General features: G+C 39.6%; 1 protein-coding gene across 1 annotated transcript; it reads left to right on the top strand.

The window, feature by feature from the left end:
• The first annotated feature begins 1,531 nt into the window (after positions 1-1,531).
• Positions 1,532-17,996, top strand: LOC118808070 (nectin-4-like). The gene is made up of 7 exons (XM_036570456.1): positions 1,532-1,679; positions 12,534-12,875; positions 15,373-15,678; positions 16,050-16,152; positions 16,517-16,659; positions 17,057-17,192; positions 17,418-17,996. Exons 1-7 carry the CDS (start codon positions 1,613-1,615, stop codon positions 17,563-17,565), a joined length of 1,245 nt encoding a protein of 414 aa, XP_036426349.1. The 5' UTR covers positions 1,532-1,612; the 3' UTR covers positions 17,566-17,996.
• Positions 17,997-18,496: the final 500 nt, after the last annotated feature.

Here is an 18,496-nt window from a genome sequence, read left to right as displayed (position 1 = left end):
AGAATATTTAATCACAATGTAATATGGTGTCAAAAGGGGTGCCATCCCAGTTTAGTCAGTTTAGTGCCATTTTCTGACAGTGTACTGTCTGTGTGTGGAAACTCAGTTGCAAAAACAGTCATTTTTTAATTTGCTGTTTTTGTGACGTCACAAAAAACAACTTGTTCACATATGCTCACCTGTTTAGCCAACAGTTTAGCACAGCCCTTTCATATTGTTTAGTGCATGTATATACCTATATACCTGCAAGTCTAACCGGTCAGTTGTGCAAAAAATGATCCAAACTAGAGCACAGAGCAGCCACATGCATTAACCTTCTGGGGTCTACAAACTCACCCACACTTCAAATTTTATGTTTTTCTATGTTTGTGATAATAAAGTGGAGAAATATGGTTCAAACATTTCCTGAATCTGTAGAGTTCCCTTTTCGATTCCATCTTATCGTAGGATTGTATGTTACTCAAATCTAGAATTATGAGGCTATGAAGAGTGGTTGCAAAACACATCATTAGCCTCTCACTGTGGATAATTGGTGGATTGCTATGTCCGCCTACATTTTGTGTGAAACTGACCAATGGACACTCAGGAAATCACTAAGGACTGACCCATCATGCCAGAAACCCTTCATTCTTCACAAAGGAACTCAGGGTAACTTCTAAGCAATGAAAGGCCTCTCTCACAGTGGCTAATATTAATGCTCATTAGTCCACCATCAGCATAACACTGAACGACAATTGTGTGTATGGCAGGGTTGCAAGGAGAAAGCCGCTGCTCTCCAAAAAGAACATTGCTGCTCATCTGCAGTTTGCTAAAGATCAAATGGAAAAGCCAGAACACTATTGAAACAATGTTTTGTGGATGGATGAGACCAAAATAGATATTTGTGGTTTAAATGAGAAGGGTTATATTTGGAGAAAGGAAAGTACTGCATTCCAGCATAAAAATCTTATCCCATCTATGAAACATGGTGGTGGTAGTATCATGGTTTGGGCCTGGTTTGCTGCATCTGGGCCAGAGCAGTGTGCCATCAGTGATGGAACACTCTGAATTATACCAGCAAATTCTAAAGGAAAATGTCAGGACATCGGTTTGTGAGCTGAAACTCAAGAGAACGTGGGTCATGCAGCAAGACAACAACCCTAAGCAAACAAGTTGCTCTACCAAAGAATGGTTAAAGAAGAGTAAAACTAATATGTTAGTGTGGTAAGTTTTAAATTTGGCAGCAGTGGCGATTTCTACAAGAAATCATGATCTTCCTCATCAGCCGACTATATAATTTTGGGATGAGTTTAACTGTAGCACAAATTTACCTTAAATAATATATTTTGTTTTATTAGATTAAAAAGATACTGTGTTGGTTAGAATCCCATGAGATTTTAAGGCATTTAAACTGCTTTCTACTATTACTCTTTTTACTATTACTTTCTTCTTTTGTACTTTCTGAGAGGGCTCCTTCACTGTGCAACACTGTCCTTTACTGGTTTTTATCTCTTTGATAAGCTCCACCTCTGCTGTAACTGACTCTCTCAAACTGCCAAGGTGAGACACAGTTCACCATGAGAGGTTCTAGGATTTCACGATTTGGGAGTCGGGCCACTGTTAACCTTAAAAGATGATTTTCCGAAAGCATATTTTCCTTATTTGCTGTATGCTGATGATTTCCTGTTGCAGAATTAAAGGTAGGAGCAATTTTCATAGATCCCATAATAATAATTTGATGAATATGGAAATTATTATAAATAAGTAACACCAAATGATGAAAAAGGGAGAACAGAAAAAAGACAAATAAAGTCAGTGCCAGTGTTGAGACTGAATATTTTCATATGTAGCCCTACATATAGTGCTTTATATAATAGCTTACTATTATTATACTACTATAGTAATATCCTGTGTACTTTGATCTGTTATTATTTAACAGATACAGTGTGTATCCATGGCTGGATGAACTGTGTGGGCTATATGTCATTGTATGAGAAAGTTTGGGCACCCCTGGTCAAAATACACATTGTTTTAAGCAGTGTAACAATGGAAACGCACCTGTGCATGCAGAATTGAAAATTACAGCCTGGAAATCTCACTCCACTCACCTCACTAAACTTGACAAACCTGTCAAACTGTCATTCGTTTTTACTCTAGCATACACAAAATCTTCTAAGTGGGGTCTGTATTTTTTCATGTTAAGCAGCATAATACACTTAATATGAGAATTAATATGAGAAGCTGTATTAAAGAGGATCTAGTTAATAGTTTAAAAATTAAAGTTATTTTTGCATTGTTTAAATCTGGTAGCTTCAATGATGAAAACTAGAATCAAACAGATCAGAAGAATGGGTAAATGTAGCTATATTAAACACTAATAGGTTGAGGAATACCAGCTCTGCAGATTTTAAGAAAAGTAACAATTAAATAAGTATTCTTAATTTTAGACATTTGGGAAATGAGGTAAATAGAATGGCCATTAAAGCTAAGAATGAGTTTTTAATAATAACATTTTAGAATGTAAAAAAAGAACCTAAGAAATTCCATAAATTTTAATTTGTCAGGGTACAAGACAGCACTGAAAACTAAAGGGAATAAAACACATATGGAGGTAAATGGAGAAATAAAAACAGACAAGAAAGTTGTTGCTGAACATTTCAATTCATTTTTGTTGCAGTTGCTCAAAAATTGCTTTATAAACTTCAACAGCATTCAGGTATCTATGATGAAAAACATATTCAGCATTTTATTCACAAAAAAAGGCATTAAAAAACACTTTCTCCTTTTCCAAAGTTTTGGATGCAGTGGTTCTTAAAAGGCTCAATGAATTAAATCCTCATAAAGGTCCAGGGTTCGACAATTTACCAGCAAGATTTCTTAGAGATGCTGCTGAGGTTATCACTCGTATTTCTCATACTGTTAATCTTTCTATGCAATCATCTACAGTACCAGATGCCTTAAAAACGGTGAGAGTAATTCATTTGTACAAAAATAAACAGGAAGTTATAGACTGGTCTCAATTCTTATTAAAGGTTAAGGAAAAAATCATACAGGAACAGATAAATGAATATATTACAAAACTAGTTTGTTATATGAACTATAGCCAGATTTTAGAAAATCCCAAATTGATCTTCATCTAATTGATCTCATGAGAAGTGATGTAGATGAAGGAAACATTTTTGAGATGGTTGTGTTGGATTTAAAGACAGCATCTGATACAGTTGATCATGGAATTTTACTAAGTTGAGGGCTGTAGGCTTTACTGGTTTGATCCCACAAATAGATTCAGTGTATCTAAAAAATCGTGAACAGGTGGTTGATATAAATGGGATTTTTTTCTGAGCCAAGGATCATGGGATGTGGAGTTCTACAAGGGAGTACTTTGGGACCCTTTTTTTCATAATATGTCAATGGTTTAAAGTCATTCTGTACATGTAGTATCTTCTTGTATGCAAATGGTTCTGTGTTGAAAATATTCTTCTGCAGAATTTCATGGTAAGCAAATGGTTATCAGATAACAGATTATCTCTACATCCTGGAAAAAACGGTAACACTTTATTTGAAGGGTGTCTACATAACACATTCATATCACCTTACATAAACACTTCATAACGTTCATGAATGCTTAAATCATCATTCGTATACATGTTTTACATGATATTAATATGGACTACAATGTCATTTTACCGAAAGATGTGTGCATTGGTTATCCTGTGTAATTGACACTTTGAGGTTAAATGTGACACGCACTGATATCCCAAGGAATGGTTCCTTTTTTTGCATTACTTCAAAGTACAATCAAGTGGTGACTCTTTGACTTTCCTCACTCGGGGTGCTGATAATTTTGTAAGAAATGTTCTTTATACATTTGCCTTGCTTTGCCTTTAACACAAAAGTGATGGAAGCCACATTATCCTGACTAAAGTGCATGTTACATGAATGGATGAATAGTGCATGGAATGGATAAGCATTATGGACCTGTCCCACCACCACACAAAGTTTGAGACTTTAAGTTGATTGACTGTTCATATTTGTGAGTAATTCACTGTCCATATAGTAAAGTGACATGCAAGACATTTATAAGTGATTCATAGCATTTTTAATAGTGTATAAATAGTGATAGTGATTTACAATTAAACATCTACAAGTATTTTCCCTACAATAAACACCACAAGAAGGAAGGTCCTTTTTTATTGGCAAGACCAACGTTCAGAACAGGCACTTAAACATGCTGCTCAAACTCAAATCAGGAAACTACAAACTCTTCTGAACATGGAACTGCAAAATACAGGTGTGTTTTCTAAAATCTTCGATTCTTTTCTAAAACAAAAATAAAAACACAAGCCACTGCCTTGTTACTCCTGGGCAACCTTCACATTTGGTTCACATGGTGGTCTTCACTAGGGAATGGTTTATTATAGAAAAATATTTTAGCAGAAACAAAACAAAACCTAGTTTAATCATGTTTACTAAGTCCTTAACCATTAACCAATATTTTTCCCAGTTAAGTGATGACACTAACTCAGAGGTTGGCAACACGTGGCTCCGAAGCCGCTTGCGGCTCTTTTACTGCAGGCTCCACAGCAGATTTGTAGGTAAAAAAAAATAATAATAATCCTCCTTTACAGTAAAATAAAACTCTGCTGATCGTTCTAACACAGTTTCAACAATAAACGGTCTTAAACACTGGAGTTAATATAGCCTATATCTGCTAATTCACCCTTTAACCCTGCAGGCGTGCAGACTGCTGGTCACAGCAGAACAGTCAACAGTCTTGCCCAGCTAGTCAGTTAGCTAACAAAAAAGCGAAGGGAAAGATTTAAGACAAGCGTCGATAATTTGGATACGAATGGACTTATTTGCATTCATAATCACTCCAGCTGGTTTCCCGATATATTTAATCTGCAACGAGAAACTGTCAAATACTGAAAAGTCGCAATGCTTAAATCAGCTTCTCTTTCACCAGCTTCTTTTTCGAATTGTCTCGTTCCACCTTAAATCTTGCAGTAGTTACATTCTGGCAACTCAGGCACAATTTAAGGTGGAACGGGTAAATGTGAACAAGAAGCTGGTGAATGAGAAGCGACTTCAGCCTCGTAAAAAATCGAACGTTGAGAGACATTTTACAAGAAATGATTTCACTTTTGGGGAAGGTTTCGTGGTGGAGCTGAGCTGAGCTAGCTGAACTAAAGCTTAAAGCAGAGCAAAGTAAGTCTTGTTTATATACTTTTAGCCTATACTAGCACATTAGCACATACTGAGACACATTACAGCCAAGATGGTCAAATGATTTCTGTTGAAAGGACAAAATGGCTCTTCCTGACACTTGGGTTGCCGACCCCTGGTATAGACCACGTCACTAGCCAAACTGTTAGCGAGTGTTTTAAGTGGACCTTGCATTTGGGACTAGCTTGTTTAACGTATCACTCTGCATCGCACTGCTGTGCGTCATAAATAATGCTCATTTAGGCCCACTAACTACTTCAACTTGACTGGCACGGTTACAAAACAGTAAGTTAAATCGGTTTCAGTTATTTTAAGTTAGAAAAAAAGAATGTTGTTAATAAGAGCCGCATAAGGTCTATTAATCTTTGGGCCTTAACTGAATCATGTAGATAACTAGGTGATGTTAACATTAGCTTGATGAATTTTAATAGCTAGTGTAAGCTAGCGTTAGCCTGCTAGCTAGCTAGCTAGTTAGCAAAGTTTCTTGGCTAGAGTTACTGATAATAAGCAAAGTAGCTAATTTAACTGCTATATGATCATACCTCTGCTATGACAGTCTATCTAGTCCATTAGCATAACATTCATGCACTTTCAGTATAAATAGGCTCATCCTGTACGTGTAGAATTCCACACATTTGACTGCTCCTGTATGGTCTTTTTATAGCCAGAAGAGGACAGACAACCAGCAGCAGTGCCAGTATCATGATATCTTCAGACTCAGATTGATACTGTTATGCTCCTCAAGAAGTTGCAGTGACTTGTGCCATTTTAGAGAATTTAAAACTATTTCAGTTTTCAAGAAGAAAAGGAACAAAGTGAAGGCAATACCCTTTAAGTAATGGCCACGTGAGGTGGTGTGTTGTTATTTTTGTTTTAGAAAAGAATTGAAGATTTTAGCAAACACATCTGTATTTTGCAGTTCCATGTTCAGAAGAGTTTGTATTTCCTGATTTGAGTTTGAGCAGCATGTTTAAGTGCCTGTTCTGAAAGATGGTCTTACCTATAAAAAAGGACCTTCCTACTTGTGGTGTTTATTGACTCCTTTTCACAGTCATTGGGTCTTGCTGCAAAGGTAGGGAAAATACTTGTAGAAATTTAATTGTGAATTACTATCACTGTTTATACACTCCTAAAAATGCTATGAATCACTTATGAATGTTGCTTTGCATGTCACTTTACTATATGGTATATTAACAGCTCCTTAAAATGCTATGAATCACTTATGAATGTTGTCTTGCATGTCACTTTACTATATGGACAGTGAATTACTCACAAATATGAACAGTCAATCAACTTAAATCTCAAACTTTGTGTGGTGGTGGGACAGGTCCATAATGCTTATCCATTCCATTCAATATCTATCCATTCATGTAACATGCACTTTAGTCAGAATAATGTGGCTTCCATCACTTTTGTTTTAAAGGCAAAGCAAGGCAAATGTATAAAGGACATTTCTTACAAAATTATCAGCACCCTGAGTGAGGAAGGGCAAAGACTCACCACTTGATTGTCATCATCATCATCATCGTTAACCGCTTAGTTCAGATAGGGTCGCGGTAGCAGGTGGGAGAGCAGAGAATCCCAGATGACCCTGTCCCCCGCAACTTCCTCCAGCTCATTCCCGGGGACCCCAAGCCGCTCCCAGGCCAACTTGAAGATATAATCCCTCCAGCAGGTCCTAGGACGACCCTGGGGTCTTATTCCGGTAGGCCGTGCCTGGTACAACCCCACCGGGAGGCGTCCAGGGGGCATCCGGATCAGATGCCCGAACCACCTCAGCTGGCTCCTCTCAATGCGGAGGAGTAGCGGCTCTACTCCGAGCTCCTCCCAGATGGCCGAGCACCTCACCCTATCAAATAGAGTGTAGCCCGCCACCCTGCGAAGAAAGCTCATTTCCACCGCTTGTATTCGCGATCTCATTCTTTCGGTCATTACCCATAGCTCATGACCATAGGTGAGGATCGGGATGTAGACTGAGCGGTAAACAGCGAGCTTCGCCTTATGGCTCAGCTCCCTCTTCACCACTACAGTCAGGTACAGCAACTGCATTACTGCTGCCGCCTGCCCCAGCCTGCAGTCGATCTCATGATCCCTCTTCCTGTCACTCGTGAACAAGACGCCGAGATACTTAAACTCCTCCACCTGGGGCAAGTCCTTTCCTCTTACCTGGAGTGGGCATGCATTTCTTTTCTGGGCTAAGACCATGGACTCAGACTTAGAGGTGCTGATCCGCATACCAACCGCTTCACGCTCAGCTGCAAATCGCTCCAGTGCGCGCTGGAGGCATCCATGTGATCCAGCCAAAAGAACAACATCATCTGCGAATAGCAGAGACACCACCCTCCGGCCTCCACACATAATACCCTCCTGTCCCCGGCTATGTCTTAACACCCTGTCCATGAATATCACGAACAGGAGGGCACAACCCTGGCGGAGTCCAACGCTAACACTGAAAGAGTCCAACTTAATGCCGAGTATACAAACACAGCTCTCACTCCGAGCGTACAGAAATTGAATGGCCCCGAGTAGTAACCCCGGCACCCCATACTCCCGGAGGACCTCCCACAAGATATCTCGGGGAACACGGTCGTAAGCCTTCTCCAAATCCACAAAACACATGTAGACTGGGCATGTGTTCCCGTGCCCCCTTCTCCAAATCCACAAAACACATGTAGACTGGCAAACTCCCGTGCCCCCTCAACAATCCGGGGGGGGTGAAAAGCTGGTCCATTGTTCTACGGCCAGGACGGAATCCGCATTGTTCCTCCTTAATCTGAGGTTTAACTATCGGTCAAAGTCTCCTTTCCAGCACCTTGACATAGACTTTCCCTGGGAGGCTGAGCAGTGTGATACCCCGATAGTTGGCACACACCCTCCGGTCCCCTTTCTTGAAAATAGGGACCACCACCCCGGTCTGCCAGTCCAAGAGTACTGTTCCCAAGGTCCATGCACTATTGCAGAGGCGTGTCAGCCATGACAGCCCCACAATATCCAGAGCCTTAAGCATCTCCGGACGAATCTCATCCACCCCCGGTGCCTTGCCACTGAGGAGCTTGCCAACTACCTCAGTGACCTCCACCAGGGAAATGGAGCTTGACACGCCAGAGGCCTCTGGCTCTGACTCCTGTGAGGCATGTCTCCCGGATTAAGGAGTTCCTCAAAGTGCCCTTTCCACCGACCGACAATATCCTCATTTGAAGTCAGAGTTTCTCCACCCCTGCCAAATACAGCTCGGGCGCAGCCACCCTGACCGCTCCTGAGTCGCCGGACAGTTGTCCAGAACCTCCTCGAGGCTGACCAAAAGTCTTTTTCCATGGCTTCACCAAACTCGTCCCATGCCCTGGATTTTGCTTCTGCCACCTTTTTTGCCGGTCGGTACCTATCTGCTGAGTCGGGAGTCCTCCGGGCCATCCAGTCCCTAAAGGCCTCTTTCTTCAGCTTGACGGCCTCCCTCACCACCGGTGTCCACCAGGTGGTTCTTGGGTTACCGCCCTGACAGGCACCCACAAGCTTTTGGCCACAGCCATGCCTGGCAGCTTCCACAATGGAGGTTTTGAACAGGGTCCATTCAGACTCCATGTCTCCTACCTCCTGCCGGACATGAGAGAGCTCTCCCGGAGGTGGGAGTTTAAATCATTCCGAACAGGGGCCTCCGGCAGTCATTCCCAGCACACCCTCGCTATTCGCTTGGGCCTACCGGGTCTGACCATTAGTCTTCCCTGCCATCTGATCCAACTCACCACCAGGTGGTGATCAGTCGACAGCTCAGCACCCCTCTTCACCCGAGTGTCCAGAACATACGGTCCCGAGTAGATGAAACGACAACAAAGTCGATCATTGACCTTTCAGCCAAGGAGCTCTGGTACCACGTACACTTATGAACATCCTTGGGTTGGAACTTGGTGTTCGTTATGGACCATCCATGCCTAGCACACAAGTCCAATAACAACTCACCATTCGGGTTTAGATGGGGCAGGCCGTTCTTCCCAATCACACCTCTCCAGGTCTCCCAGTCATTGCCAACATGAGCATTGAAGTCTCCCAGTAAGACTATGGAGTCTGTAGGCGGGACCCTTTCCAGAAACCCGCCCACTTGCTCCAAGAAGGCAGAATACTTCGACCTGTTGTTTGGTACATAAGCACACACAACAGTCAGAGTTTTCCTCTCTGCGATTTTAATTCACATTGAGGCGACCCTCTCGTCCACCAGGACAAACTCCAACCGCACCGCCGCCAGCCAGGGACTCATGAGTATCCCCACACCTGCCCGGCGCCTCTCACCTTGTGCACCCCCGGAGTAGGAGAGGGACCAACCCCTATCCAGGATTTTGGTTCCAGAGCCAACACTGTGTGGGTGGAGGTGAGCCCAACTATATTTAGTTGGTACCTCTCAACCTCCCGCACAAGCTCTGGCTCCTTCCCCCCCCAGTGAGGTTACATTCCACGTACCAAGAGCCAGTTTCTGTCGCAGGGGCCTAGGCCACCAAGGGTCCCCCTGCAATCTCCCACTGCCTGTATGGCACTGCACCGTTCCCCCATGCTGGACCTTGTGGGTGGTGGGCCCACATGGTCCCCCCACGTTGCCTCTTCGGGCTGAGCCCGGCCGGGTTACGTGGGCTGCCTGGCCACCAGGCGCTCGCTGAGGGATGCTACCCCCAGGCCTGGCTCCAGGGGTAGGTCCCGGTGACCCTCTCCCAGGCAGGGTACACGATCTTCTTTGTCTGTTTTTACCACTTGATTGTACTTTGAAGTAATGCAAAAAAAGGAACCATTCCTTGGGATATCAGTGCATGTTACATTTAACCTCAAAGTGTCAGTTACACAGGATAGCCAATGCACAGTTATACTTGTGCCTACTCCAAAACCATAAATGAGGAAGAACATCACTAAAAATAAACTTCCAAAGTAATTGGGATAACAGTGTTAGCATTTACCCCAAGAAAGTTAAACTTAATTTAAATAACAGTTTCACAACTATGTATAGGCTGTTGAATTAACAGTACATTTAAAGAAGAATTAGAGTAAAAAGAAGAAAGAATAGCATAGTGCAAAATACAAATGCTTGAGAAAAAAAATAATTTAAAAAAAAGTTGAAAGTCTAGGCAAAAAGTGTCAAAGCACTTTCTGTCCAAAAGGATAAAGCCAGGTCATTTTTATGTGAAATAAGGAGTTTCACTGAAAATAATAAAGTTATTCAAAATAAAAAATAAAGACTTTTATTTTGAAAAACATCTTTCGGTAAAATGACACTGTAGTCCATATTAATATCATGTCAAACGTATAGTTTACCAATGTTGATTTAAGCATTCATAAACATGTTATGAAGTGTTTATGTAAGGTGATATGAATGTGTTATGTAGACACCCTTCAAATAAAGTGTTACCAAGAAAACAATAAAGCTGGGTAAATCGTCTGGGCTGACTGTAAAAGCAGGTGTAGATAGCATTACCATAAGAAGAAGTGTAAATTCTCTTGGCTGTGAATTAGATGTTTTGAGAAGGTGAAGGTATGGCCTTAGAAGTCCTTGCTAAATAAATTTAAAGACAATAATTATAGATAGAAAAGGTGTTTTTTTGGATATGTCAACTTTGCAGATGTTGGCTGGAACTCTAGTTCAGTGTTACTTTGATTATGCGGTCACCTCGTAATATACTGATTTAACTCAGAAACTCAAGAACAAATTACAAAAAGCTCAAAATAAATTATGATTTGTTTTAATATTACATTCACACGCATATTTAGAATGAACTCTTTTTAAGGGAGATTTGCATATGTAACAATGCTGCTCACATGCAAAGTCATTAAAAATAGAGCCCCAAAATACTTAACAAATGACTTTTCTATGGTTAGAGACACTCATGCGCATTATATATGAGGAAGCTTTGCAAATTGTGTTCCATTCGTGTTTAAGGCACAATCGAGAAAGTATACTGTTTTACATTGTGCAGCTTTGCTTTGGAACAAACTGCCTATAGACATAAAATGCAGCCCATCAGAAAGTTTAAATTGGGTTTAAAAGGATATCTAGCACGCAGTTTTAGTTTTCATCATGTTTTAACGTTTTGAGAGTACCCAACAAATGATTTAATCTGGAAAGCCACACTGTTGTCTATCACTGTGGCGAGCATTGTGTTGCTTTGTGCTTACTGTTCTGTGATGTTCGGTTTGTTTTATGTAAAGAGGACCACAATGGAAATAAGCTTTAGGACTTTGTTGTGTTTTAATCCTCAATGATGTAAAGTGTGTAATGACTGCTGTGCAGCATTATGTTTATTTTTAAATCATCAAATAAAATCAGTCAAACAATCCATCAATTCTTCTTAAAAGTAAAGGTGCCAATGGGTTCTATGGAGTAATGCCATGGAGGAACCCTAAAGAACTTTTAATGTATGTTTTTTTGAAAGAAAACCCATGCACATTAGCTTAATCTCTATTGCCTTATTCAGACAGGCATCTCAAAAACGATATCTGATATGAGCAGGATACATTTTCTTGCAGTTTATACAGCAAAAAAGCCAAATGAAATCTGACTATCCCAGTCGGGTTTAAGCCACACTTGTAGGTGGTTTCAAATCTGAAATTAATAATCTCATATTATCTTAGTTTGACTGCTCAGATAAAGTTCATGTGTTTTTCGCCATTTGTGCCGCTGCAGTTAATGACATCACAATGTGTGACAAGAAAATCAGCAGTGAATTTCATACATTACAGCTTAAGTGTGGAGAGTAGAAGCTTTTAACTGACATTTTGGTAACATTTTTACTTTGCATGTTGCAGCTTACAATGACTGCTTCACTAAAACATTTGAACTTAAAGCCTGTCTCTGATTATAACTGTTACAGCCTTGTTAGCACTCTGCTGACCAGGTCGACATACACTAATGTCATGTTCTGTTCATCTTTAGTTAATAACAAGTGAAAATGCTGCATGGACACAACATGATGATGTTGTTAGCTAGTTATAATTTTTAGGCTTTGCTAAGTTTTGCCTTTACATTGTAAGTGCATGTACCAGTGTGTCATTACTACTGCAGCAAATTCCACTACAGTCTGACCATAGGAAAATAAGATTTGGTCACTTGTAACTTAAAATCTGAATAGTAAGTCTAAAAAACAGATGTGGTTTGCAATGCAGTGTGAACAAAGTGTCACATCTGTAGTTTTGTTTACTGTGAAGTGCCTGTGAAAGTTACTGTGAAATATTTAGCATTTTTAGTTTAGTAGGTCTTTGTTAGAAGTCACACTTTGCTTACCCTTTTATTTTCAGTGTTTATTTAACTTTGTTGCACTGTAATACTTATTAAAATGTATTTATTTATTTATTTGCAGCTATAAGGGTCATTGGTCGGAGTACAACTGTTATAGTCGGGGACAATGCCAGGATGTTCTGTCAGCTGATTGAGGCAAATGAGAAACTAACACGGATTACGTGGCAAAAACGGACACGACAAACGCTCACAAATAAGAACTTTTTTGTCATTACACCAGAGGGCAAAACAGAAAATATAAATGGATTAGGAGACAGAACTGAATTTATTGGGAACACCCAAGAAATCATTGGATCAATTCTTCTGAGAAATGTTCTGTTATTGGATGAAGGAGTTTACACTTGCATCTTCAACATATTCCCAAGTGGACCATTCGAAACAGAGATTCATCTCAATGTACAAGGTAAGATTTATATTTCTATGTATAAATGATACATGTTTCACTACATTTTTGATTATTTTGTTTTGATTGTTGTATTTTCAAAACAGTAGAGCAACCAAAAAAAGAACGTACCTAATACTGAATAAGGTCACAAATATTGGTGGACATATGTCAATAGGGGGCACCAAAACAGTTTTACGTGTGAAAAATTTGCACATTTTTCCTCTGAAACATTTTTTTTTTCAATACATAGTTTAAAAAACCTACAGATATCAGTTTAAAGTCTGTCATATTATGCACTCACCAAAGATAAAGTCATGTCATTTTACTGTAGGATTGTAAGTGTGAATGTTAAGTTGGACATATCTGTGTTTGGACCTATAAACTGCCGCTTGCAAATGTATGTATGTATGTATTATTATTATTATTATTATTATTATTATTATTACAGAGCAAGATAGTTAAATAGATCTAGAGAAGCTGATCAATGCGTTTATCTCCAGCAAATTGGACTACTGCAATGGGCTGCTCACTTCAGACAGTTACAGTTTATTCAAAAGCCAGGGTCTGTGATGGTATGGGGGGTATAAGTGGGTAATGTGCGCATCTGTAAAAGCACCCTTAACATTAAACACATTTTGGAGCAAGAAATCCTGCCCTCTGGACAGCATGTTTTTCAGGGACGTCTATTCTGCATGCTTTACAACAGCATCGCTGTGTAATGAGTGTGGTGCATTATGTGTGGTGCATTATTAAGCTCAAATATTGAAGATTGCACAGTTGAAGACTTGTACAACCCTGTTTCCAAAAAAGTTGGGACATTGTGCAAAATATAAATAAAAACAGAAAGCAAAGATGCTAATTATTTAAACGCTATATTTAATTGAAAATAGTAGAAAGATAGCATATCATGTTGAAACTGAACATTTTTATTGTTTTCTGAAAAATAATTGCTTATTTTGAATTTGATTCCATCGTTGCATTTCAAAAATGTTGGGACAGGGGCATGTTTACCACTGCGCTGCATCACTTCTCCTTTTAAAACACTCTGTAAGTGTTTGGGATCTGAGGATACCAATTGCTATAGTTTTTAAGTAAACCGTTTTCCTATTCTTGCTTGATATAGGATTTCAGCTGTTCAACAGTTCAGGGTCAAATATTTTCAATGGGTGACAGGTCAGGACTGCAGGCAGGTCAGTTTACTACAGAGCCATGCTGTTGTAATATGTGCAAAATGTGGTTGAATGTGGTGCTGGAATAAGCAAGGCCTTCCCTGAAAAAAAGGTCATCTGGATGGCAGCATATGTTACTCCAAAATCTGGACATATCGTTCAGCATTAATGGTGCCTTCACAGATGTGCAAGTCACTGATGCCATGTGCACTGATGCACCCCCTTCATGGGTGCTGGCTTTTGAACTGTGTGCTGATAACAAGCCAGATGGTCCCTCTCCTCTTTAGCCAGAAAGATGCACTTTGCCTCAGTCCATCTTGAATGAGCTCAGGCCCAGAGAAGACGGTGGTGTTTCTGGATCCTGTTTATATATGGTTTCTTCTTTGCGTGTTTTAACTTGCATTTGTGGATGCATTCACAAACTGTGGTCCCAGACAGTGGTTTTTGGAAGTGTTCCTGAGCCCATGCAGTGATATTCACTACAGAATTGTATCTGTTTTTAGTGCAGCACCGCCTGATGGCCCAAAAATAATGGCCAGACAATATGAGTTTTTGGCCTTGTCCCTTGTATACAGAGATTTCTCTGGATTCTCTGAATCTTTTAATGATATACCGTAGATGATGAAATCCCCAACATCTTTGCCATTTTATGTGGAGAAACGTTATTCTTGAATTATTGCTTTATTTGCCTGTGCAGTCTTTCACAAAGTGCTGAACCCCAATCTGGGCATATATTTTTCAAAAAAACAATCAAATTTCTTAGTTTCAGTGTTTGACATGTTATCTTTGTACTATTTATTAAATATAGAGTTTAAATGGTTTGCACATTATTGCACTCTGTTCTTATTTACATTTATCTATTATGTCCCATTTGTTTGGAAATGGGGTTGTATACAACATGTATGGCAAAAAATTCTGCTTTCACAACTGGTCCCCAAATAGATAGCATTAAGTGTTGACAGGTGAGGTAACAGAGTGGTAAACATGTTCCTGTACCAACGTTACTGGAATGTGTTGTAGGCATCAAATTTGGAACGAGTATGGTATATTTACGAAAAACAATGAATTCGTAAGAAAGGTAAAACACCAAATATTGTGTGTTTGTACTGGTTTAAATTTAATCATGTCAAACAAAATGTACTAATCACTGCTTTCTGTTTTTATTAGCATTTTGCACACTGCCCCAACTTTTTTGGAGATGGGTTTGTAGTTGATGAATGGAACCAAGTCTGTCAGAGCAGTGATAACACTAAAACGTTCAGTGCAGGGGTCTCCAGGATTAGATTTGAGAACCACTTGTTAGTTTCATTCTACAATGTCCTGACATATTTTGTCTTCATATCTAGTTCCTCCTGTTGTCGATGTGACCACTGATGTGATTCCTGTTGTTGGTGAGTCTGAAGTGACCTTGGCCACTTGCACTGCTGCTAAAGCACAACCTGCAGCAGTTGTGTCCTGGAGTCTGGGTGCTCTGAGCGACTCTGTAAAAGTACAGACTAACATTTCTCCAGAACCTGATGGATCCTTCACTGTCCAAAGTTACCTGATTGGTGTAGCATCCAAAGATCTAAACCAGCAGAAGGTTCAGTGTTTGGTGAACCACACCAGCCTGAATAAGGAGCTGATACTGGACCACACTCTAGTCATCCATTGTAAGTCACTGTCAGCAGCCTGATTGTCACACACTCTAGAGATATAGACAGTGTAAGACACTATAACTAAGAGAGGTCTGCAACAAACAAGTGTCATTTAATCGCACGAAATCTTCTAGGCTTAAAAACACCAGAAGAAGTTCAGCTTGGCAAGCAAGACGTTCTCCACTGCATTTAATTTGTGCAGCTGACTGTGTACAATTTGATATTGGTTCCTGGCTCCTGTCACCATCACCATCACTGTCAACTATAATCACTGGTCATTATTCTATTTCAATTTAGAATGCCCTTTTACTGTGTAAAGCCTTCAGACTGTTTCTTACATTGATATTTTTAGTAGTTACTCATTTTTTTTGCTCCTTTTCTCTCAGATCCTCCTGGGGTTGTGTATATTAGGTCAGTTGTTTCAACAACATCTCAAGAATTTCAGTGCGTAGCTGATGCCAATCCACAACCAACGTTCACCTGGAGCAGGTAATCAATCTGAGTCTTCTTAACACCCTAAAGAAATGGATAGATGCAGCTGCAGCAGATGTCTTTTATAGAATATCAGTTTATCATTTAAGGCAAAAGCAACTGCTTACAGGTCTACATCTAAAACATTCTTCTGGTTTTTGGTTAATGAATGAAAGGATCATTTTCATGTTTCACTTTTTCATGTTAAGAGTGCCATCATTGTCATTCAGTGCCTACAAACACAATTATTATACTCAGTTCTAAGGTGTTATTGGACATTTCAAAGCAAAAACAATTCAATTTATCTACTTATATTTGCATTAACATTGCTTACATACTATTTTAATACATGTTAACACATTATTACTTGTTGTAATAACAGGGCAAACAAGCCTCTTTCCAGCTATGTTGATGCTGACAGGCTGATAATCCCACTGACCTCTGATAGTAATGGCTTGTATATGTGTAATGCATCAAACCAGTATGGAAATGGCACAGGTACCCTTTATGTGCACATTTTCAGAGGTGAGTCTCATTTGAACATATACAGATGTGTAATATGACCTATCAGTCATGGCAAAAGCAAGATAAGAGATATTTTTACAATCAGGCAAAGTGCCCAGCATAACAGCAGATTAGTAATGCACAGCAAGCTTCTTAAGTTGTAGTGGCTAGACCAACCAGACAAAGTAGTGCACCATTTAGTGGACTCAGAACTTGCTGCATATTGTAAACATGGGAAGCCTGAAATTATATTAAATTAATTCAAATTAGAAATGTAAAAATTAGGGTCTCACTGACTTTGAATTTTGAGAGTTCATAAGCCAACCTATACTGATTATACTATCATCTGTTTATAAAGGGTAAAAAATAAAACTATCTCACTCTTTTCCTTCTTTACTTTCTTCCTCTCTCCATGTAGAATGCACTACTGTCTGTTGGATGTTGTTCATCATTCTCCTTCTCCTCCTTGGTGTGACTGCAATTTATTTAATATGGAAATTTTGTTTAATTAGAGAATTAATCAAATTTACTTCAAACCTGACAGAAAGAATTTGGTGAGCTTGTTCACTTTGAATATAAGTATTTCATTTAATAAAGTTTATTTTTATAGTCAAAATATTTGTATTAAGTTATTTTGATCTCTGGGATAATAATTGCATTCCTTTTTTCACCCTGCTAACCTAAAATGAGGACCACAGTTTTTTTGGTAATATTACTAAAACACCCCCCAAAATGGTTATTGCAACTAATAAATGTTCATTTGAATGCTGCCACTCCAGGCATTCTGAGCATGCTCCTGTGGCTACTGATTCAGACAGACCTACATGTAATGGACACCAAAACCTCGAGGAAAGCAGTGAGCAGATGCATCAAACCCTCATTCACCAGGCACAGTGTCACCAACAGAGGAACCAGGACTCAATGTAGTTGTAAGCTGGCCTCAGAGGGACTAGAGGAATGTGGTCAGCAGAGCCAGGGACCAGAGAAACTATGGCCAAGGACACAGGAGAGCAAACGTCTGTTCAAAGAGATATTTATGTAGATCCCCATCATTTTGTTACTGACCTGATGACAGCAAATGAAGAGAACCCTGCCATCATTATTCTGTATCTCGATTGGCCGTTCAGTGCTGCTATGCAGACAGGGAGTGATTATATGTAATATGTAACAAAAGTACCACACAGTGTGCATTAATTAATCTTGTCGCTTCTCAGAGAGGTGATTGTACTGTTACAGGTAAGGTTTTCTCACTCAGAAGTACTAAAAGCTACACTGGTTAATGATATGTCCTTTTCAAAATTAAACTGGCATGCAATTGTCCTGTTGATCAAAGTCAATAAAACAATTCATCTGATGTTTCTAAACACTGTTTATGGAGCTATTGTTGTTTTCTAAGACCAATTTCTATTGTTTACAATCATCTGCCAAAGTTTGGGCACTGCTGGTCAGATTATATTGTGTTTCTAAGTGTAAATAAATTAACACATCCACTACAGAGAACACACTTCTCACACTTTAACGCACAATTACAGTTTATTTGCTGAACGTAACGATGGCTGTGAGTTGCTGTGAGAACACAGTGGTCTGGACCTTGGTAGTTTCAGAAGGGTTCTTCACTTTTCTTCATTTCTGAGATTAAACGATGAAACAGTACCATTTCGATAATGCGGCAGACTACTCAGGGGCGCAGTCCTCACAGGCCCACCCAATCAAATGAAGACAGAATATTTATTATGCTGCATTTTTAAGGACAGTGAAATTTGATTTGTTTTCTACAGAGGTTTGGAGAGGCCATGAGGTAGTGGTAATGTTTTGGAGTTTACTATGTTGTGATTTCAAGATAACAAAAGTTGTTATC

This window comes from Colossoma macropomum, unplaced genomic scaffold (assembly GCF_904425465.1).
Source record: "Colossoma macropomum unplaced genomic scaffold, Colossoma_macropomum, whole genome shotgun sequence".
Lineage (NCBI taxonomy): Eukaryota > Metazoa > Chordata > Actinopteri > Characiformes > Serrasalmidae > Colossoma > Colossoma macropomum.
This window is presented reverse-complemented; position numbering and strand designations above follow the sequence as displayed.